The following is a 24,509-nucleotide window of genomic DNA, read 5'->3' as shown; positions in this document are numbered from 1 at the left end:
CAACCCCTAGTCCTCCCTTCTGATGGCTCCATCTTTGAAATATCTGACATATTACAAATAGTGTTGTTTACTGGTTATCCACCACTGCCCCCTCCCCCAACAAGAATGTCAGTTCTGTGAGAAAACTGATGTTTGTTTTCTGGATTCAATGCTGTAGCCCCAGGGTTTAGAATAGTGCCTAGCACACAGTTAAAAGCTCAAAAAATGTTGAATGAAAGAAAATGAAGGGAGGAGGAGACAGTCAGAGATCAGGTTTCAAGGTCAGCCTTTCCAGGATCCACAAGGGTACTTGCCATACCAGACTCACTAGCAGGACTAGGTTCCCACTGACTGTGGTTAGCTGTGGGCATTGTCTGTCAAGAAAGAAGCTGGGGACTTCCCTGGTGGTGTAGCGGTTAAGAATCCGCCTGCCAATGCAGGGGACATGGGTGGGGACATGGGTTCGAGCCCTGGTCCAGGAAGATCCCACATGCCTTGGAGCAGCTAAGCCCACGTGCCACAACTACTGAGCCTGCGCTATAGAGCCCGTGAGCCACAACTGCTGAGCCCGCATGCCGCAACTACTGAAGCCCGTGCGCCTAGAGCCCGTGCTCTGCAACGAGAAGCCACCACAATGAAAAGCCCACGCATTGCACTGAAGAGTAGCCCCCGCTCGCCGTGACTAGAGAAAGCCTATGCGCAGCAACGAAGGCCCAACACAGCCGAAAATAAATAAATACATAAATAAATAAAAAAAAAAGAAAGAAAGAAGCTCTGCTTGCCTACCCAGCTACAGGGGAAACGCTCAGGAAAGGAAGAAATGGTTTATGTGGATGAAAACAGACAAACAAAAGAAACCTTATCCACACAATAATTCTGTCCTCTCTCAGGAATAAAGAATGCAGTAATCAAGATAATCCATGTTTGAGACATTTGCCTCTGTGTTCACCATCTACAAAGAAACCTGAAATTTTATGGTCAGTATACCTTGTGATTGGGCCCCCAGAGGAAGAGGTTCCAGAACTGCCAGATCTCCTCCCTCTTAGATGGAGAAAGTGTTAGTCACTCAGCTCTGTAATGCTCTCCCTCGAGGTGTTGATTTGGAATCTGGGCTTCTTTGGATACAGTGACTAGGAAAGCAAGTGAGTCATCACAAGCAATAGAAGCCATGGGTCAAATGTCACTGACTAATCAACCTGTCATTTGTCAGTTACCCATCCCCATGAAGAGACACCACTGATCTAGTTTCCTATCAATAAACATCTATCTGGGCACATCAGCTGCTGCTAACCATGGCCTGCAGAGATATCCAGCATCACCCAGAGGCATTGGTGGTTAAGAAATACCTCTCCCTTTCTTATTGATAATGTCACAGAAGAGGCAAATGCAGTTCCTGACAACGTAATGTTAGTTTCATAGGGACGTGTCTCTCTGAGTGTTCAGCCAGTTTCATGGGCCTTCAATTGCATGGATTTTCTCACTGCAAAAGCAATAGCTGGGCTTAAGGAAGGTGGAGGCTTCACGCGGTGCTGAGATACACAATTCTGCCTTTGGTGTGCTCATGCTCATCATCCCCCTCTGAGTCAGGAAAAAGAAATTGTGTGGGGAGAACCATTCTTTTTCCACATTTAAAGAAAACCAAATGGCACGGTTCTCTCTTGTCTCTCTTAAGCTCCAGTAACACCTTTTATCTGGAGTCAGATTCAACATCTCTGACTGAGTAGAGCTAGAGGCCAAGGTAGCCTTGCCACATGAAAAGCTTGTTTGTCTCTTTCTGAGTTGTCACCTTGGCAATGACCTCATGAGGTCCCTGCTCGATCTAAAATTCTGGATCTCCCACTATACCCACTATAATTTCCCCTTCTATCTTGATAGACTACCTCATCTGCACATTCAATCTGTCAAGGAACACTTATTCTGAGTTGTCACAGGCTTCATATATCGGGTGAGGCTGGGAGGAGGCAGCAAGTAAACAATTATAATACAAACATGACAAATGCTCTGGGAGGAATTACATACAGAATGTACGGAATCATTGAATAGGGATGGCTAAATCAGCCCAGGAGATGATAGAAGGTTAGGGAAGCATTCCCAAAGGAGTGAAGTCTTGAAGGGTTTATAAGAGCCAGGTAAAAAGGGGTGATGAGAAGGTAGTGAGACACACATGTAATGAGAACAGCATGTTCTAAGAGTTGAAGGCATGGGGTAAGAGAGGGGTGACACATGCAAAACTGCAAGTAGCTGGATAGGCTGAGACAGTACGTGTAGGGGTGGTGGAGAGGCAGGAGACAAGGCTGTACGGAGAGAAGTAAGTCACATGTTCTTTTTTTTTTTTGGCAGTACGCGGGCCTCTCACTGTTTTGGCCTCTCCCGTTGCGGAGCACAGGCTCCAGACGCGCAGGCTCAGTGGCCATGGCTCACGGGCCTAGCCGCTCCGCGGCATGTGGGATCTTCCCGGACCGGGGCACGAACCCGTGTCCCCTGCATCGGCAGGCGGACTCTCAACCACTGCACCACCAGGGAAGCCCAAGTCACATGTTCTTAATGCCGTTGTCTGAACTTTCTCCTTAAGGCAAATAGTAGCCATGAATCCTCTTAAGAAGGGGCATGACCACATCAGATTTGTGGTAACAGTGTGGGAGATGGTTGCAGGTGGGGAAGAGCTACGTAGAGAAGAGAAACTACAAAGATGCAACTATGGTGATGGCAGTGGGGATGGGGAAGAGAGGAAGGATTTGTGAGATATGTAGGAGCTGGTATTGACAGCTGACTGGTTCAGTGGGGGAGGTGAGGGAAAGGAAGGAGTTTAGGAAGATTTCCATGTTTTTGGCTCAGTGGATGGGTGGATGAGCAGTACCACTAAATCAGATGAGGAAATCGCAGTGTGAGGCAACTTGAGCAGGGAAAGGGGAGAATGGTGGAATTCCATTTCTGACATATTGCTTTGAGATGCACAGGGACCGTTGTTGGATGGGGGGTAGAGAATGTGGGGTGCCAGGTAAGCAGACAGAATACAGGGAACGCTAAAAGAGAGTGGGCAGAGCTGCTAAGCTGCCAGTTTGCTTCCATCTTCATTGGCAAGAAGACTGGTTTTCAAATTAGAAATGGCAGAACAAACATAAGAGAAAACTGAAGCCCCAAATAGGTGAAGTGAAAGAAAGTATCTAGTCATTTTAAATGATTTCAAGTCTCCTGCTCAGATGAGTTACACACCAAGCCTTCTGAAAGAAATTGCAGATGCAATCTCAGAGACACGATTGGTAATCGTCAAGAATTTGTGCAGACTCTAAGACAAGAGAAGGACAACTGTTTTCCAGATTTTTAAAGTAAAGAGAAAAAGGTTGTAATGGGAAATATTCAGATAAGTTTAACACCATTTATGACAAAGATTCTAGAATGACTTATTAAATAGATGGCTTATGATTACTTTAGTTAATGCATGCAGCTGAGAAGAAGGAAGGAGGGTGCGTTGATGGCTATCTGACGGAAGTTTATTTATACTGCTAGCTTGTCCACACTGATTGTGGCTTGTGCCCTCCCCCTTCCTAAGCACGAAGTGAGTTGTCTGGCCTGCAGTATGAATTCAAGGCTTCTTTATCTGTGATTTGCTGCCTGTGGTACTCAGCCTGTATGTGGCCCTTTATGAAAAGAGGTTGAAAATTTAAATGAAGAAACCAACAGTCTGAATTCTCCAAGAAATCCAGCATCACTTGTCAGGGTACCCCAGGGAACCGACAAGCAGCATTAACCTCTGCAGTTATTAGCTTAGACATCAATAAACCTCTGTCTATTAGAATCCCACTACCTTATTTTTTGTGCTGTTTCTTTCTTTACACATACTAACTTTAAAATGAGAACAGGAAGCAGTAAGGAAAATGTGGTACAGCATGATGACAGGAAGGCAGTCATGTCTCACCAACATCTCTACCTCTGGCAGGCTAAGATATAATGTAAAATATCTTGTGTTAAAAAATATATATATATACACACACACACAACATTAGTCTTTCAGAGACCTTCTTAGAACCTTAAAAAAAAAAAGGGCAGCCTATTTGAGACCCAGATGACTCTCTTGAACTAAAGTATATCCTCTGGGAGATGTCACCAGTGTCACATTTTAAAATTATATGATCCTACAAATCAAGCAATAGTGGGTTAAAGTTCCCTTCTTAAAACAAAGCGAAACAAAACAAAACAAAACGAAAACAACCAAAAACCCAGACGTGAAGATTAGTAAAAAGATCTTTTAGAACCAGGTTTCATATTCAGATCTGTTTGGTTCATATATAAAGTCATTTATTCGAGTTGAAAATGATTTTGATATCCTGTAAGTTCCTAACCAATACAAACTGAGACTTGTGCTGTATCCAGGGAGAGGCCCTAGTCCTCGCCCTCCACAAATCTAAACTAGTCCCTCCACAAGTCTAACTTTGGTGCATCTCCCCACCAGAAAATCCAAACAAGCACCTTGTATATCTTTGTCCCTCCTTTTCCATCTCCTCCTCTCCATATTTAGAGCAAAGAACAGAATAGTATCTTCACTGAAGTTACTGGGATCGTCAATGTACCAAAACACAATTTGCACGTGTCTTCCATTTTAAAAGTAATAAATGAAAGGGAATCTTCTTACCGTATTGACCCAATCATGTATGGCTGTGCCAGTTGAACCACAATTGCACCACTTCCTAGCTGATGACATGTATAGCCAGAATCCCAATCATAGTTCTTAGTGTCCCCATTCAGCAAGGCATTTCGGCTCCGACTGACTCCTTCAATCACGCTGGCACAATCAGCAATTGTTGCAACGTTCTCCATGGGAACTGTGAATCCAACACAAGATTCAGCATCAAGATAAAGAAGCCAAATATATCCCACCAGTGTGCTATGAACAAAATTAATTAATTACTATCAATAATAAAATAGAAATTAGAGCATCTTGATTATCTCAAGATATGAACACATTTCCATGCCAAATAGCTTTCAAAAAAGATGAACCTGAGGCTGGAACAAACCAAACCACATGTAGCAATTAACCCTAAAGAATTTTATTACAAAGAAACATGATAAAATAATGATAAAAAAAACATGATTAAAAAAAACCCCATAAAATATAGAACGGATAAATACATTGTGAAATATTACTACAGTGGGAAACCACACAATAGTTGAGATTAATTAACTACAGCTATATCCAAATTGATTAATCAGAAAACAATGTTGAGTGAGAAAAGCAAGGCACAGAAAAACACAGTGCATGAGTTCATTTATACAAAGCTTTTTAAAAAGGCAAAACTAAAAATATAATTTGTTTAGGGATACATATATAAATGTAAAACTAAAAAGGAAATCCAGGGAATTATTACACAAAATTCATGATCATTTGTATGAGAAAGAAGGAGATGAAATCTTGGAGGGACACCTACCAATGTGTCCAAACATTAATTGATTTCATTTCCAAGATGAAATCCTGGAGGGGCTTCAAAACTACTGGTTTTCTTCTATTCTCGTGAGGCGATAGGTACATAGGCACTTGTTTTATTAGTATTCTCTAAACTGTATATATTTATTACACTTAATAAATGTAGTACATTTGTTTAAAGAAGCATGACATATATAGATTCAGAATTTTAAAATTCATAAAGCAGGAAAACAATCCAGGACATGGTACCAATCCCTTTGCAGAATATACAGTTGCCCTCGGCCATGATTCATTTCCCTTTTTTGTCTGTTTACTATTCTGAGCAATTCAACACATACGCTCATCTCTTTGTTCATGAACTGCTGCATTCTGAAACACCAGCTCTGTTTTGATTCTGTGTCTCTCTATATACTTCAAGTCCACATCCACCTGTTCATTTACAAAAGTCTAGGGTATCCACAAAATGATATAGCTGTCCAAAAATGATGTAGATTCTCTAAACGCTGAGAAGAGAATGATAAAAGGTGAGAGCCTTTTAAGTCCACTGGGACCTTTTTTGTGCATTTACTAGTGCTGCGATTTTCTTCAGAAATTTAAATTATTTAACCTAAATCTACAATTAACCTTAGCTACTTACATTCAAGATGTGTAGCTTACTTTACAAAATTTTAAAATGGCTTGAAAAAAAGACAATTTCTTATTAGATATATACTATACTTTTCAGTATAATATTATACTCTATGCAAAGAGAGAGGGTGAGCAGTACTACTATCATGCCAAAACATTTCTAACTTTATAATGATGCAGAGTAAATAATCTTCCATGTATCTTCTAAGCAATGCATTAACTTTTCAAAGGTGGGCATGCCTGTACTCGAGCCCTCATCTACCTTCACTACTTGCTTGCTCCCTCATCTCATATACCTTCACTGCTTGCTTTGCTCTCTGTAGATAAGGACAGCCATCCACAGATAAAGAAGAGAGGAAGGGAAGGAGGAAGGGAGAGAGACTGGATTTTCTGGCCATGAATCCCTTGACTATGAAGCTTAACTCTAAAGCAATAAGCAGAATCTCTGGTAAAGTAACCTGTGAGAGCAGTGTACTGGCAGAGAAGGGGCTTACAGAAAAGCCCCCCTCTGACTTTGAAAGGAGAAGAGATAAAGGACTATATTTAGAGGCTAAGTCATGGTACCTCCATCTCATGGAAAAGGGGAAGTGTTCTGTGATTTGGAAGAGAGAACTAAAGGAAGTGGCACAAGATACACAATAAACTGAGCTGAGACATAAAATCACACTGTAGGTAGCTTAAGCTGCAGTAAGAGACAGCCTCCATTCTCCCAGGTGTTTAAATAGCACACATTTATTTTTCACCCACACTATGCATTCAACGATGATCAGCAAGGTGACTCTGAGCATTGCATCATGCAGGGAACCTAGTGACGGAAGCTTTGTATTGACTGATACGTGCTTCTTCAATCACAGCGGCAGTGAGAAGGGAGTGAACTGGGCACTGGCTCTTAAAACTCCTCCCCCAAAGCAACACACATCACTTTGCTCACATTTTGTTCACTAAGGCAAGTCACAGGGCCTTACCTAACTTCAAAGGGGTTAGGAGAGGGCTAACTTGTTGTGTGCCCAGGAGAAGAAGGGGAATATATGGTCAACAATATTAACGTCTACAATAAACATTAAACCAGGATGAAGGAACGTTCAATAGCCAGATAAATCTAGTTCATTTGTGTAAAGTATATAAAATATTTCAATGTATAAATATACCAAAGGGACATTTAGATTGTTACCATTGTTTTCTTTGTGATTACAAACGTGTCTTCTTGTGTACACAGGTAAGAGTTTCTTCAAGGAATATGTAAGACATATATATGTATATATTTACACACACACACACACACACACACACACACACACACACATACGGAAGTGGAATTACACTTGTGGCTATGAGTTACCTCATTGGCAGGATGTCAGTCCTTTCTTGGTTAATGTTGAGTTGAAATATTTAATCTTTTCCTATAAGATTTGTGTTTTCCCTTTCTTGTATATAAATTCTTTCCAACTCCAAATTTATAAAGATATCTCCCTATATTTTCTTTTAAAAGTTCTCAAATTTTGCTTTTCACGTTTGGTTCTTTAATCTATTTAGGATTTATTTTTGGTATGCTATTAAATACAGATCTACTTTCACCTTTTATTCATAAGGTTAGCTAATTTCCCCAGCACCATTTAATGAACAGTTCATCGCTTTCCTCCACTAATTTATGTTACTTTAGTCACGTATAAAGTTTTCATACGTATCTAAATCTCTTTTTAAGATCTGTACTCTGTTTCCTTAATTTGCCTAGCCTTGTGCCTTTACCATATTGTTTTAATTACTATAATTTTACAGTATCATAAAATTTGACAAACTGAACACCTGTTTTCCCTCTCCTTCGCCTTCTTCTCTGTTTTTCTTCAAAATTGCCTTAGATATCCCTGGCCCTTTTAGGAGAATTTTGTGTTTTGTTTAAGTTTTCAAATATACTAGCATAAAGGATTCTTCAATATATGCAAATCAATCAATGTGATACACCATATTAACAAATTGAAGGAGAAAAACCATATGATCATCTCAATAGATGCAGAGAAAGCTTTTGACAAAATTCAACACCCATTTATGATAAAAAGCCTCCAGAAAATAGGCATAGAGGGCACTTACCTCAACATAATAAAGGCCATATACGACAAACTCACAGCCAACACTGTCTTCAATGGTGAAAAACTGAAACCATTTCCACTAAGAACAGGAACAAGACAAGGTTGCCCACTCTCCCACTATTATTCAACATAGTTTTGGAAGTTTTAGACACAGCAATCAGAGAAGAAAAAGAAATAAAAAGAATCCAAATCGGAAAAGAAGAAGTAAAGCTGTCACTGTCTGCAGATGACATGATACTATACATAGAGAATCCTAAAGACTCTACCAGAAAACTACTAGAGCTAATCAATGAATCTGGTAAAGTAGCAGGATATAAAATTAATGCACAGAAATCTCTTGCATTCCTATACACTAATGATGAAAAATCTGAAAGGGAAATTAAGGAAACACTCCCATTTACCATTGCAACAAAAAAGAATAAAATACCTAGGAATAAACTTACCTGAAGAGACAAAAGACCCATATGCAGAAAATTATAAGACACTGATGAAAGAAATTAAAGATGATACAAACAGATGGAGAGATATACCATGTTCTTGGATTGGAAGAATCAACATTGTGAAAATGACTATACTACCCAAAGCAATCTACGAATTCAAGGCGATCCCTATCAAACTACCAATGGCATTTTTCACAGAACTAGAACAAAAAATTGCACAATTTGTATGGAAACACAAAAGACCCCGAATAGCCAAAGCAATCTTGAGAAAGAAAAATGGAGCTGGAGGAATCAGGCTCCCAGACTTCAGACTATACTACAAAGCTACAGTAATCAAGACAGTATGGTACTGGCACAAAAATAGAAATATAGATCAATGGAAGGGGATAGAAAGCCCAGAGATAAACCCACGGACATATCGTCTCCTTATTTTTGATAAAGGAGGCAAGAATATACAATGGAGAAAAGACAGCCTCTTCAGTAAGTGGTGCTGGGAAAACTGGACAGCTACATGTAAAAGAAAGAAATTAGAATGCTCTCTAACACCATACACAAAAATAAACTCAAAATGGATTAAAGACCTAATGTAAGGCCAGACACTATCAAACACTTAGAGGAAAACATAGGGAGAACACTCTATGCCATAAATCACAGTAAGATCCTTTTTGACCCACCTCCTAGAGAAACGGAAATAAAAACAAACATAAACAAATGGGACCTAATGGAACTTAAAACCTTTTGCATAGCAAAGGAAAACATAAACAAGATGAAAAGACAACCCTCAGAATGGGAGAAAATATTTGCAAATGAAGCAACTGACAAAGGATTAATCTCCAAAATTCACAAGCAGCTCATGCAGCTCAATATCAAAAAAACAAACAACTCAATCCAAAAATGGGCAGAAGACCTAAATACACATTTCTCCAAAGAAGATATACAGATTGCCAACAAACACATGAAAGGATGCTCAACATCACTAATCATTAGAGAAATGCAAGTCAAAACTACAATGAGGTATCACCTCACACCAGTCAGAATGGCCATCATCAAAAAATCTACAAAAAATAAATGCTGGAGAGGGTGTGGAGAAAAGGGAACCCTCTTGCACTGTTGGTGGGAATATAAATTGATACAGCCACTATGGAGAACAGTATGGAGGTTCCTTACAAAACTAAAAATAGAACTACCATACGACCCAGCAATCCCACTACTGAGCATATACCCTGAGAAAACCATAATTCAAAAAGAGTCATGTACCACAATGTTCATTACAGCTCTATTTACAATAGCCAGGACATGGAAGCAACCTAAGTGCCCATCAACAGATGAATGGATAAAGAAGATGGGGAACATATATACAATGGAATATTACTCAGCCTTAAAAAGAAACGAAATTGAGTTATTTGGGGTGAGGTGGATGGACCTAGAGTCTGTCATACAGAGTGAAGTAAGTCAGAAAGAGAAAAACAAATACCGTATGCTAACACATATATATGGAATCTAAAAAAAAAAAAAAAATTGTTCTGAAGAACCTAGGGGCAGGACAGGAATAAAGACGCAGACGTAGAGAATGTACCTGAGGACATGGGGAGAGGGAAGGGTAAGCTGGGACGAAGTGATAGAGTGGCATGGACTTATATATACTACCAAAAGTAAAATAGATAGCTCGTGGGAAGCAGCTGCATAGCACAGGGAGTTCAGCTCAGTGCTTTGTGACCATCTAGAGGGGTGGGATAAGGAGGGTGGGAGGGAGACTCAAGTGGGAGGAGATATGGGGATATATGTATATGTATAGCTGATTCACTTTGTTATAAAGCAGAAACTAACATACCATTGTAAAGCAATTATACTCCAATAAAGATGTTAAAAAAGAAAATGAAAAAGAAAAAGAAAGCAGTAAGCCTTGATGTGGGACAAAAAAAAAAATCCTAATATACTAGCATAAAAATTTTCACAGTATGTTCTCATTATCTTTCCAAATATATATATATATATGTATAATTTTTGTGTGTGTGGTATGCGGGCCTGTCACTGTTGTGGCCTCTCCCGTTGTGGAGCACAGGCTCCGGACACGCAGGCTCAGCGGCCATGGCTCACGGGCCCAGCCACTCCGCAGCATGTGGGATCTTCCTGGACTGGGTCACGAACCCATATCCCCTGCATCGGCAGGCAGACTCTCAACCACTGCGCCACCAGGGAAGCCCCCAAATATTTTTATTTGTACCTTTTCTTTCTTTTTTTGTCAGTCCTATACATGTTTGTCTACTACATTAGTGTTTTCAAAAAAACAATTTTCAATTTTGCTGATTATTTTCTTTATTTCCTACTTCACTAAATCTGCTCTTTTTATTATTTCTTCTTTCTATTCCTTTGGATTTATTCTATTTTTTTCTAAATATCTGAAGCAAATAATGAGCAAAGCATTAACTTTTCTTTTTTTCTAATAAATGCATTTAAAGCTAATATTTTACCTCTAAGTCCTGCTTTATCTTTACCCTTAAGTTTTAATATACAGTGTTTTGAAGAGTATTAGAGTCAACTATGGTGTAGAATGTTCCTCCATCTGGGTTTTCTGACATAAAGTGTTTTAAAAGTTGATTGCATCTAAGTTTTTTCTAATTTCCATTAAGATTTTTGTTTGCTTCACAAATTATTCATAAGAATGTTTTTTAACTTTTCAAGTTTTTGTTACTGATTTTTAATTACACTGTAATGTGGATAAAAAGGTGTGGTCTGTATGATACTGACTTTGTAGAATTTGATGAGATTTGCTTTTCTGTGGTCTAGTTCATGGTTCTTATAAATATTTTACATGTGCCTGAAGAGAATGTGTATTCTCTAATTTGGGAGGTGTATGGTTCTATACATATCTACTATATCAAACTTACTGAGCTGTTCAAATCACTTACATGTTTATTAATTAATGGGAGAGGTTTGTTTAAATTTCCCACTATGACTGTAGATCTGTCAATTTCTCCTTGTAATTCTGTCAATTTTTGCTTTATGTATTTTGAGAACACGTCATTTCGTGTATATTATTTTAGAATTATATCTAACTTGTAGATTGAACCTTTCATCATTATGTAGTATAATTTTTTATCTCTAATAATCCTTTGCCCTAAAATCTACATGTTCTAATGTCAAATAAATATAGTGCCTTTATTTTGGCTACTGTTTCCTTAGCATCACTCTTCTATTTTTCTGGTCTCTTGTGATAACATATAACTAGATTTTTGAAAAATTCAGTGTCCTTTGTCTTTTAACTGGCAAATTTACATGACTTATATTAATTGTTATTACTGATGTATACTAATTCACTTTTTGGAAAAAAAATTATTTATTTTAGGCTGCGTTGAGTCTTTGTTGCTGCACACAGGTCCCCTCCAGAGGCTGCGATAGAGGGCTACTCCTCATGGCGGTGTGTGGGCCTTCCACTGCAGTGGCCTCTCCTTCTGCAGAGCATGGGCTTCAGGTGCATGGACCTCAGCAGTTGTGGTGCCTGGGCTCAGTAGTTGTGGCTTGTGGGCCCCAGAGAGCAGGCCAGGCAGCTGTGGCGCATGGGCCCAGTTGCTCCACAGCACGCGGGATCCTCCCGGACCAGGGCTCGAACCTGGGTCCCCTGCATTGGCAGGCTGACTCCCAGCCACTGCGCCACCAGGGAAGTCCCATTAACTCACTTTTATTTCTACTTACAAGTTTTTTTTTTCTCTGCTGCTTCCCCCGCCTCTCTGTCTACTCTGTTTCTATTTTCTAACGGATTGAATTTCCTTTATTTTCCCCACCAGCTATCCCTACTGATTTGATTGGGAAGTTATATGTTCTATTTCTATTCTTTTACTAAATTCTATATATGCATACCAGACTTAACAATGCCTAAAATTAAAAATCACATATTCCCTTCTCCTGAACAATATAAAAGATCTTAACACTTTTTCATACAAATCATCTTGCCTCTTGGCTTGCTATTCTTACCTAACATTTTACTTCTACCTTGTTTTAGACTCTCAAAATCAGTCATCATTATTATTATCTCATACAGCCAAAACTTATTTATTCACATTCACCAATTTATTCACCTTTACTTTTTTTATATCCTCCTTTCTTCTTGGTTCAACTTCCTTCTAAGACACATCCATTCAGCAAAGTCTTTACTTGAAAGTATATTTTGCCACCACTCTTGAAAAATAGTTTAATTGGGTATAGAACTCTAAGTGAAAAGCTGTTTTTCCTCAGTACTTTTAAGATATTATTCCATAGTCTTCTAGCTTCTACTGTTATGTCTGCTATCCCTCTAACTGCTGCAATTTGTTTTTTTCTCCACAGTTAATTTTAAGGATTTCTTTTTGGTTTTAGTGTTTTGCAATTTTACTATGTTGTACCTAGATGCAGACTAAATTTATCCTGCTCAGGACTGAATATAAGCACTTATGGCTTTTATCAAGTCTGGAACATTTTAACCATTATTTCTGTGAGTATTGATTCTCCCTCATTTTCTGTTTTTTTTTCTTCTAGAATTCCCATTAGACCTCTGTTGGAACTTCTCATTCTATCCTCTCTACTTGTTAACCTTCCTTTCATTTTTTTCCTCTTTACCTCTTTTTGAAGCATTCTGGGTAATTTCTTTATTGTTTGTGTTCACTGCTTCTCTCCAGGTGTGTCTCATCTACTGTTTAACCTGTCCACTGAGTTTTAAAATTTCACTGTCAAACAAAAACTACCCAGTATTGAAAATAAGTGAACTGAAGCTATGTGTATTAGCAAGGGTCAATCTTACAAAGAAAGTTGGTTAAGAACAAGTCAGAAAAATACAAAGCGTACAATTCCACTTCTATTGTTCAGTGATAGAAACCTAGTGAATCTCACCTATGTGGTGAGATTAGAAAGGAGAGCTAGGGAGTAGTAAACACAAATTCAGATGAATGGTGACCTCCGGATAGGAAGATAGCAGGGATGTGCTGTGGGGGGAACACACAAAGGGCTTTAAAGACTTGGTAGTGATATGGGAACATATGTATATGTATAACTGATTCACTTTTTTATAAAGCAGAAACTAACACACCATTGTAAAGCAATTATACTCCAATAAAGATGAAAAAAAAAAAAGATTTGGTAGTGTTCTATTTCTCAAGATGGGTGGTGAGCATGTGAGTGTTCCTGCTCTCCAAACTTTACATATATGTTCTTTATGTTCTTTTCCACAAATGGAATATTGGTTATTTTTTAAATTCCACAAATGTTAATACTGTTTTTATGAAAACCAGAAATATGGCAAGTAATTTCAGAGGGTTTGAAAGGATAAACCTTTTAGGATTCTTTACAATGCTGATGTGCTCTGTAGTATCCACTAGGTCTAGACGGTTGTCCTTGTTGACTCTCCCTGAGTTTATCAATTTCCTCCTAAGCTACCTTACTGCTTCACAATTTTATCCCTAGATGATCTGATTTTAACTAGTCAATTAATGCAGCAGCATCAGAGACGATCATAAAATCATTAGTGATATGGTTTAAAGCTCTTTGGGAAAAAAGGCTGGGATAAGCACTCAGAATTCCTTTTCTAAAGACATATTTAGAAATATTTATTAAAGAAGATTCTTTCGGTCTCCAACATTTTCTCTAAGCAAAACTGCCCTAGTAATATCACCCTCTGACCCTCTGGAATCTTAAGGTAGTCTAACATATGCTACATTAAAGAACTTTGCCTTCTTGGGACTTCCCTGGCAGTTCAGTGGTTAGGACTCCACACTTTCACTGCTGTGGGTCTTGGTTCAATCCCTGGTCGGGATTTTAAAAAAAAGAACATTTCAAAAACAAAAACAAAAACAGTGCCTTATTAACAAAAAATCCTATATCTATGTGCTGGAGAATAGTGTTCCACGGTTTCCACTTTGATCTTGACATCATCGTTCATTAATGTTTTTCAGTCAAAGTCTGGATCTACAAAGGGTGCCCAACACAGATAAACATAGACACATATAATACACAGAGATAGACTGTATTAGTGAAATCTACACCAACTCCCAAATTTCCTTTCAAGAAATTGCTTTTGCTAGAACTCTACTAGCAACTTGATAAGCAACTGTACTTATTCCATAAGGTAGAAAATCAGATCAGCACTTTTCTTAATTCTCATTCCTATGTTTTAAACAATGAGTGAAATTAACAATATAACGACCAAATGATGCCAACGGGTGGAAAGAAGAGAAGGATAGGGACCTGGGCACAAACCCTGTGGATAAAGACTTTCTGTAAATGACCAAGGTGAGACCATAATTCCAGCACGGGGCCAATTCTTAATATCCAAACCAGTATTTCAATCTGATCTAACTTGACAATTGGAGATTTAGCATGTGAGTTTCATAAGGGCAGGAACTTTTGTTTCTTTTTTTCACTGCTGTATTCCCAACTGATAAGAAAGAGTGCCTAGCATATAGCAGTTATTAAATAAATATTTGCTGAAAGAATGAATCAGAGCTGGAAAAGCATGCGTATATAGGTGTGGCACTTAACATAGCTCCTTACCAAAAGCTAGAAAATCTAAAAGTTACTGAATAAAGCAGAAAAAACTGCTTTCTAAGGGAAAGTTTTCTTCGAAAAGTGAAGTATGATCAATCTCTGGGTCTTGACCTAAACATTAAAAAGAAAACAATTATGCCCACTGCAGAAGAGCTGCTTTATAAGCACTACATATACCCTTAGCTCTCTCAACTTCACTTCCCCTAAAACTTTGTCCCACATACAGAAAGATTGGTCACTCATGGTAGACTGAAATATTTTCTGATAGGGAAACCATTTGGGGGAGAACAGGAGGAAGAGGAGGAATGTATATAATAACATGACTTGTAAAGACTGTGGAAGCTTTTTTATGCCTGACAGTATTGCTATTGGGTTATAGTCATACTATAAGAGTTCTCAGAGAAGAGGTCTGTCCTAAATGTCACCACTGGGTTTACTAATATAGACCACTTCCTTCATTTCAGCAGGAAAAAATTCTGTTATTAATTCTTCCTAGAAACACAAACCTCAGCCTGCCTAGTTGGACTGCATAATAATTACTCAATGGTTTGAATAAATCCTGTGGTCTTTTTTCCTGGGAAAAATTAGAGAGTGATTTTAACTGACTGAAACGCACAGAAGGTGCCATACTGTTTTTCTTCCCATAGGGGCCGGGCCACGCCCCATTTGAATGTTCATTACCGTCTTTCATATGTGTCTGATAAATTTATTAAAAACACCATCTGGATGGAGCTCAGCTTTGTGCTGTATTTCCAATCTTCCAGTTTCCTCCCTTGTCCCACTGGAATTTCTGCCCCAATTTGTGTCACTTTGTTTACAAAACCATATTGCCAAAGCCCAGCATCTCACATCTGTCTCTTTCTGGTTTTCCCTTTGCCATCCTTCAGCTACATACCTATTACAATAGCCTGTGCTAGGAGCAAAGGGGAAGTGCCTGGGCAGAAATTACTTTTCCCCCTCTGTGCACATAGCAATTCTGCTCAGACAAATTTAATTTGCTGCTTCTGAATGCAAAAATTGCATGTTAACAAAGTGCATACATTCTGCAAGTGTATGAATATTGGGATGACTCACACTGTGGGGAACTGCAGAAAAAGTGATCTGAAAACAATTGTACTGTCCTCTGTTCTTACACAGCACCAGGGTGGCCAACAGCCTGCCTGTAAATTTAATTCAGGAGTAATAAATTTTTTAAAAGGCAGTATTACTTCAGTAGGACATGACCTGAGGGCCACCTGTACCAGCTATATTTAAAGATAAGACTGACATGTTATTTAACTGTCTCCAGAGATCACCTTTGAGAGATAGGGGGAAAAACCCATTTGAAACAGTTTTTAAAAGTGAAATAGTACTTAGCACTTAACAGAGGATTGTCATCTTCAAAAACAGTGCTTGATACAGCAGAAACTAACACAACAACGTAAAGTACTTATACTCCCATAAAGATGTTTAAAAAAAAAGAAATAAACAAGTGAGCAAGTAAAAAAACAAACAAACAAACAAATAGTGCTTGTGTTGGGCTTCATGCAATGTTTCCCTGGCTGTTTTCATTGCAAATTGTTTTCTAATAGCACAGTGGTTCACGCAGCCATCAAGTACTTAACAGTCTCAGGGAGATTCTTCTCTGTTGCCAAGATTTTCAGTTACAAAATATTTCCTTCAAAAAGACAACTAGGACTATCAGCTTAAGGTCACATCTAGATATTCCCCTACAGACCTACACTATTTTTTTAAAGGGGGACTTACCCTAGGGGCCTATCCACAGGCTTACATAGGAACTTGTTGCTGACCAGGCAAGCTTCCAACCCAACTGCAATCCAACCTTCTGTCAACTTACTCTAAAGGGAAAAATACTCACAGCTGTTATGTCTGAACAGCTGTAAATGAACAATAGCTAATTAGAGCACAAACCCATTTTTCTTGGAAACTATCAAAAAGCTACAAAAATGTATTCTGCAACACTGGCACTAAGTTACATTCATTCCTGGTTTTATCTATCAGGTTAAAAAAAAAATCAATTTTCTTGGTGCAGCCACTATGGAAAACAGTATGCAGGCTCCTCAAAAGACTAAAAATAGAGTTGCCATATGATCCAGCAATCTCACTCTTGGGCATTTATCCGGACAAAAATATAATTTAAAAAGATACATGCACCCCTATGTTCATAGCAGCACTATTTACAATAGCCAAGACATGGAAACAACCTAAATGTCCATTGACAGATGAATGCATAAAGAAGATGTATATATATACAATGGAATACTACTCAACCATAAAAAAGAATGAAATAATGTCATTTACGGCAACATGGATGGAACTAGAGATTATCATACTAAGTGAAGTAAGTCAGAAAGAGAAAGACAAATACCATATGATATCACTTATATATGGAATATAAAATATGACAGAGTTGAACTTTTATGAAACAGAAACAGACTCACAGACATAGAGAAGAGACTTGTGGTTGCCAAGGGGGAGAGAGGGTAGAAGAGGGATGGAGTGGGAGTTTGGAGTTAGCAGATGCAAACTATTATATATAGAATGGATAAACAACAAGGCCCTACTACATAACACAGGGAAATAAATATATTAACTATTCTGTGATAAACCATAATGGAAAAGAATATTTAAAAAAGAATGTATAGGGCTTCCCTGGTGGCGCAGTGGTTGAGAGTCCGCCTTTCGATGCAGGGGACATGGGTTCGTGCCCTGGTCCAGGAAGATCCCACATGTCACAGAGTGGCTGGGCCTGTGAGCCATGGCCGCTGTGCCTGTGCGTCTGGAGCCTGTGCTCCGCAACAGGAGAGGCCGCAACAGTGAGGGGCCCGCGTACCGCAAAACAAACAAACAAACAAACAAACAAAAAGAATGTATATACGTATAACTGAATCACTTTGCTGTACAGCAGAAATTAACACAACATTGTAAATCAACTATATTTCAATTAAAAAGAAATCACTTTTCAATCATATAGTATATCACATTACATTGCTGAAGAAAACCCTTTAAACTTTTCCTTTCCAAAATATGCCCCGGTTCCCAGCACCGTGGAAAGGCTGCTTCCTAACACAATTCCAAAGGATTCAGTCATGACCATCTCTCCATATCTGCAGGGGAAGCCCATGGGAAGAAACCAGACCTTGCCTTTTCAATGCTGGCGACCCATTCCTCTGAGCCTCTTTTCCTTTTTTCTTTGTTTTCATTTTTGTCTGTTTCAGTCAGTATAATCCGTGTTCTCATCATTCCTGTTATAGCTCCAATTCTAAACATCACCAACGTTGCCCAAATCACACACCCTATCTTGAGATTATAAGGACGTTGACAATCATGCTGGGTTCTATTTAGCCAGTGACAGGAAGAGGTAACACTTTTCCAAACTTTAAATGTGGCTTTCCCTTCTCCCAAAGTATGCAAACTTTATAACTTTAGAAAGTTATAGCTCCAAACATGTTTCAGAGAACATGGCAGTTTTATAGAAGACGGAGGTGAGAAATCAGAGGTGGTTATTCCCAGGGGCAAAGGTGAGGTGGGGTGGGGTCAGTGGATGCCAAGTAGGCATGTTCACCAGGATTAGTGAATTCACAAAGCACCTTCCAGAACTAACTGCTTAAGAGGTTTACTCTCTTATCTGTAGTTTTCAAACTCCAGCATTCACGCTGGGGGTTTTAGCTGTGAAAATCTTCCATTCCAAAAGACCTTAAAGAATCAAGCATCAGATGTTTAACAGCGGTAAGCATTGCAGTGTATCAAAGGGGGATTCACTCTGCAGGTGAGGCCTTTAAATTTAGGACAAAGGAATTTCCAGATGTAAGAAAAAAGACAGCCCAAACAGCTAACTCTGTGTTTGAACTAATAGGCAATATCTCATTGGGGTGATTTTTTTCCTTTTCTCTGGACAAAATCTGTCAGAGAAAGACTCTACATCTGCCCCCTACATCACGACAAGTTATTTAAGCTGATATGGGGAAAAATACCTAACATACAAAAAGTCACTGAAATTGGTTTTGCAAGTTTAGGAAACCCTTTCTCAAAAAAATTTATAAGTTATAATGTAAAGGGCATCTTTTTCTATGAGTAGTATAAGAGTTTTACATGGACTTATTTTTCCTTATGTCCTAAAAGATGTTGATATCAACAGAGTTATTTTTGTTCCACACTAGTGGTTGAAAGGTCTTCTCAGGCCACAACAATTTTGTGACTCAAGATCAGAGATGTCACCACAGCTTTGGGGGAATATTTCTCATTCGTGTTAAGCATAGAACAAAGATGTACAAGAGTTGTTTAAAAGGTCCACAAAAGAAGCAGTGGTTTGCACAGAAATTTGTGTGTGTTTTTTTTAAACCATCCCTTTAACAAAGTAGTAGCTCTTCTCTCTCTCTCTCTTTTTAAAATTGTTGTCATTTTAAGCTGGCAGATGTATCTGGTTCAAACTTTAAGTCAGAATGATTCTGAGATAATGGATAACTTGAGTCTTATGATCTTGAATGACGGTCCTTTAAAATGTATCAATAAATATAAAATTTGAGATTTTACTAATAGTTATCAGCAGTGAGGCAATCAAACATTAAGTGGAATCCTGTACATTTTACAGAAAATGTCCCAATCAGATCTGTGGCAAGTATGCTCCTACAGTTCCACTTTGGCAGAAACTGCCTGCCACAGATTTTGGAGGCAGAGAGAAAAAGGTGGGAGATGACACCAAATTCTCACATGTTTTAGTTCCCACAAAGCATCCTGGATTGAACTGTGTGAGAAGGAAAGAATCTCTGAGAATCTCAAGGGAGCAAGACTGGAATTCAGAAGAAACATACAGGTAAAGGTGAGTCTTAACTTCTGAATATTGAGCTTTCAGAATTGAGACTCTGTAATCAAATCCCACAGGATGCCTGAGGGAAAACTTGCCTCCCTGGGCTCTCCCAGTTTTAGCCTGAGGGGCCAGCCCAGGGCTGTGGGGAAGTTGAGCAATCCCCTGGGTGAGACTGAGGTTTTGCTCCCTAACAGGCGAACTTGGGGTCCCTGGGGAAATCTGTCTACCTAGCTTCAAAGACTGACAATCAAAGTCTTGTAAGTTCCCTGGAACAACTTTACTCATACTCCTAAGTAAAGTAGTTATGAGAAAAAAAAACTCAGGAAAAAGTACGATTTACACTACCTCTGGAGGCCAAAGTTAATCTAGATTGAAGAAACAGAATCATGCTATGTTTTCCAGTAGGCTTACAGTGTATGATGAAATGAGTCTTGTCTAAAATACCATAAAAGGCAGTTTAAAAAGCACCTTCTGCTACTACTCTCAATTAATTATTCTTCTAATGGTTTACACTTAGTGCTTTGGGAAATGAAAAATGGGTGTGAGTATTTTTAAACAGAAGTTTATTATGAATATTCTGGGACCTGTCAGTTAGGAAGTATCTTATTTCTGAGTTCTAGCTCTCTTTGCATCATGTCTCTATACTTTAATTCTGAGAGGAAAAACGTTTGCTACCCTCTGCCTGCCTTCAGCTCGAACATCCACTGGACCAAGGCAACGGACTGGAAAGCAGGTGCCTGAGGAACTCACCTCAGTTCTGTAAACCATGCCCTAGGCAATCTCGAGAAGGCTATTTAACCACCCCGTGACTCAGTTTCTTTACCCATAAAGAAAAGAATCCCTTCCTCCTTCTGCCTTCTTATGAATATTGAAAGAATAAATTAGATCATGTTCACAAAAGCATCCTGAGATTTTCAAAAAATCACAAGATCCAGGCTTGGTGCTTCCCTAGTCACAAAGGGCCAGGCTTTCCCCACATGGTATGGGTAGGTGGGACCAGCATTTCAGAAATCTGGGTATTACACAAGAGGTGAGACTTTTATTCTCATGAGTCACCTTGTAATTGTAAAAGGATAGGAAGCAGGGAAAGGAAGAACCAATAACAATTCTACTGACCAGCAAAAACCTATTAGCACCTGCTAGTGTAATATGCAGCTGGCAGTTTCAGAAAAACCAAGAAAGCACTTCCTTCTGGTCGATATTTGCTGGGGACAGCAATTTCTGACCTACTGAATCAGATCAAGATCATGGGAGTTATTAGACCAAAGAAGTCTCTTTGTGCTAACAGTACAGTGGCTGGGGGGGGGGGGGGTCTCCTTTCATTAAACAAAGGGGTCTGTCCACAACCTGCCTTCTAGGATAGTCACCGCTTTGAGGTTTCATGAGCTATCACCATTGAATGAACAAATCAAAACGCATTAAAAAAAAATCACAGACACAAATAGGCTTACAGTTTACCAGTGATATGGACAGTGATAAATGCCACATGGGTGCTCTACTCTTCTTGGGTGAAAGCAGGATGGGGGCCGGGGGAGGGGAGGGGGAGAGGGAGGGGGAGAGGGAGAGGGAGAGGGAGAGGGAAGGTTCCCTACAGTATTTAGATGGTCTTCAAATTTTCATAATTTCCTTAGGGTGTGCTCGTTGCCAAGTTGACAGATGTCGCTGGAAAAACCTGTACTATTCTGAAGAAAGGCTAACCTTTCAAGAAGGAGAGAGGGGGAGGGAGCCAGCGCACCAGTTCGGAGAAGAGATGACATTAAGCTGGACAGCAAGCTACCCTTAGCAAGCTGGATCTTTGAAAGGCTGTGATAACACTGCCAAGGAGAACTGTCGGGGAGAAATCTCATTTCACCATGGTTTTCCTTGCCATGAGTTTAAATTAGTTTGCGGGGGGGGGGGGGGGGTTGTTTTTTTTTTTTTTTGCGGTACGTGGGCCTCTCACTGTTGTGGCCTCTCCCGTTGTGGAGCACAGGCTCCGGACGCGCAGGCTCTGGACGCGCAGGCTCAGTGGCCATGGCTCACGGACCCAGCCGCTCCGCGGCATGTGGGATCTTCCCGGACCCGGGCACGAACCCGTGTCCCCTGCATCGGCAGGCGGACTCTCAACCACTGCGCCACCAGGGAAGCCCTTAAATTAGTTTTTAAAACTAAACACTAGATGCCCTAGACAAGTCACTAATTATCAATTATTACTTTTTTAAACCACCAAGACTCCGATGCTAAGTTGCACAACATTACCCTAAAAGAAGTCATGGCTACGCCATTTTATACTCTCTCCTAAGCGTTTACCCACTTTCTTTTTCATTCACTCTTCCTGGTTGTACTTTATACATAAAGAGAAATGGGTTCTTCAAAGAAGACTGCCAATGATCTTATCCCAGACTTCCCCGCTGGGTGCAAACATACGCGCCTCTTTCGCTTGCTTGGCCCTTTACATTTCCTAATGAGAGCCTTTCAAAAGAGGATCGAGAACGCTGAGTATTAATTTAAGGGACAAAATGGTAGTTTAGCAAAGCCCCAGTCCCCTACCACCAAATAAGAGGAGAAAGCACGTTAGGGTCTCCTTGTTTGAGATCTTCAGCCTGTAGGTCAGCCAGTGCAGCCAAATCAGCACTTAAGTGATCAGAGCTGGGGCTGGGGAAGGAGGGGAAAGCCAACGGCGCCCAGACCTCCCTTTGCAGCACATATGCCTCTGTTCTCTTCCTGAGGAAGGCCGCATCTCCTTTTCACCTCCAAGATAGTTCTCTTGCATTCCCAACTGTAAGCCTCCCGCTCAAAAATCCACATGCTCTTGTTCATTAATGTGACCATTAGTCATTTTTTCCTGTGCCCTGGGTACACCCAATGCTTTTATCAGCTCTGGTAAGGAGAGACTCACCTAATGTCTTCTTATGAAAGGCAGATTACCAACCTACCCATTTAAAGATTAACAGTACTGTGCCATAAGGAAAATTATACCTCCAGCTTGAAAACCTGCAATTGGGGAACAATTTTACAGCATCATATTCATTTATATCAATTATCTTGTTTATCAAAGACAATGAAACCCAAACTGGTAGTAAAAAGGTACAGAGTGCACTGTGAGGAATAATTAGGTCTCACCCTCCTGGAGGCCGATAGCCATTTACCACTTCACTTTGGGAGGTGATGTTTACAGTGTCTGTTTTATAACTCCCTTCACATTAACTTTCAAATGTCTAAAGCAGGCAGTTAATTGTATATTATACAAAATGTCACATATATAAAATACTGAGATATAAAATTATTATATCCGATCTACCATAAGAAATCCTGCCTTTTAGATTTAATAGCTTGTCAGGCTCTGGATCTCAGCTTAACTCCCATTACATGGACTGTGTTCGCCAGGTAGCCCCTGTCTGACGAATAAACTTCTTTGCCTGCACTGTGTCCTCAGCCAGATGAGAAATAAAAATAAAATGATATGACAATTACTATTACAGTTTAAAGTAATATGTACTAAGAAGAATGGGAGATATATGAGCAGCAATGTCACATGTTCTGACTTCATTCCAGCTCTGAGAACAAGATTCAGAGAACCATGATGCAAAGCTTATCAAAGCAGTTTAAACTGAAGAGATTGAGTGTACACTGCCCAAGTTCTTTAAAGCGACTGCGTGTTCACACCAACAGCCTGTGTCTACCCCAGAATCTCTCTACCACGAAACTACACACCAGCATGAGAATTTCTTTTCAATCACCTGCCAATTTTGCAGAGATCAAATCCTCTCCCTCTGCAACCCACTATTCCAATCTTGCCAAAACCAACCCTTCTGGCAATCTCTTTGTCTGCAGGCTCAAAGAACCCAATTCTCCTCTAGACCCATAAAGATCAGACAGACAGGAAAGAGAAGAGTGCAGCCAGAAAGAAGGGAGGACATACAATAAAGCAGTGTGTTTCTATGGGGAAGGAAAGGAGAGGCCAGGACATCAGCTGGGGTGGAGGGAGGCCAGGAGGGCTCCTTGAAATCCATTAGATACAATTTATACACTAAAATTTTTGTGGCTAAAATTTAATGAAACAAATGAATAAAGAGAGATACCAGTTGACTATGGAACTCCCGTTTCAGCCCATTTCCATGGGCACAGGATGGAAAACATACAATTTTGTGCCCATGGGAGGTTAATGCTTTCTGACATGACTGAGGGCTTGGATATATGTGAACTTGCTTGACTAATCCACACAACCAGTGAAGCACTGGTAAGAAACTCAGAGCTACAGTAGCTCATCAAGTCATTGAATTTATGGTTAGAAAAGAATCTTGAGGACCACTTAGTCCAAGGCACAGAAAATTTATATCTTATTACATATTGATCCAGAAAACAGAAAAAGAGGGAAAGCTTCTCAAGTCATTTTAATGTAACTTTGGTTATAAAATGACTTAGAGATGAGAAAAGAAATTTATAGGCCCATTTTATTTAAGAAAATAGGTGTAAAAACTCTAAAATAAATATTAGCCAACAAATCCAATAATTATTTAGAAAATACATCATGTCCAAGAAGCAATTATCCTAGGAATGCAAGTATGGGTCATCATCAGAACATCTATCATTTCAGTGGGTTAAAGAGTGATTTTGAGCAAAGGAGTGTTCCAGTAAGATTACTCTGGCTGGAGGGTGAA

General features: G+C 39.5%; 1 protein-coding gene across 6 annotated transcripts in view; it reads right to left on the bottom strand.

Annotated features, from left to right (window-relative positions):
• The window catches only part of BTBD9 (BTB domain containing 9), a 412,514-nt gene that overhangs the window by 100,639 nt on the left and 287,366 nt on the right, over nucleotides 1–24,509 (bottom strand). For all 6 annotated transcript variants that reach the window (XM_079932926.1, XM_079932925.1, XM_079932927.1 and 3 more), the window contains one exon: nucleotides 4,610–4,799. In XM_079932926.1, the coding sequence (XP_079789052.1) occupies nucleotides 4,610–4,799 (190 nt within the window). The remainder of the gene's footprint in view (nucleotides 1–4,609; nucleotides 4,800–24,509) is intronic.

The sequence above is a fragment of the Stenella coeruleoalba genome (assembly GCF_951394435.1).
Source record: "Stenella coeruleoalba genome assembly, chromosome: 10".
NCBI classification, from domain to species: Eukaryota; Metazoa; Chordata; class Mammalia; order Artiodactyla; family Delphinidae; genus Stenella; species Stenella coeruleoalba.
The sequence above is the reverse complement of the archived record's forward strand: the minus strand, read 5'-3'. Positions and strand labels throughout refer to the sequence as shown.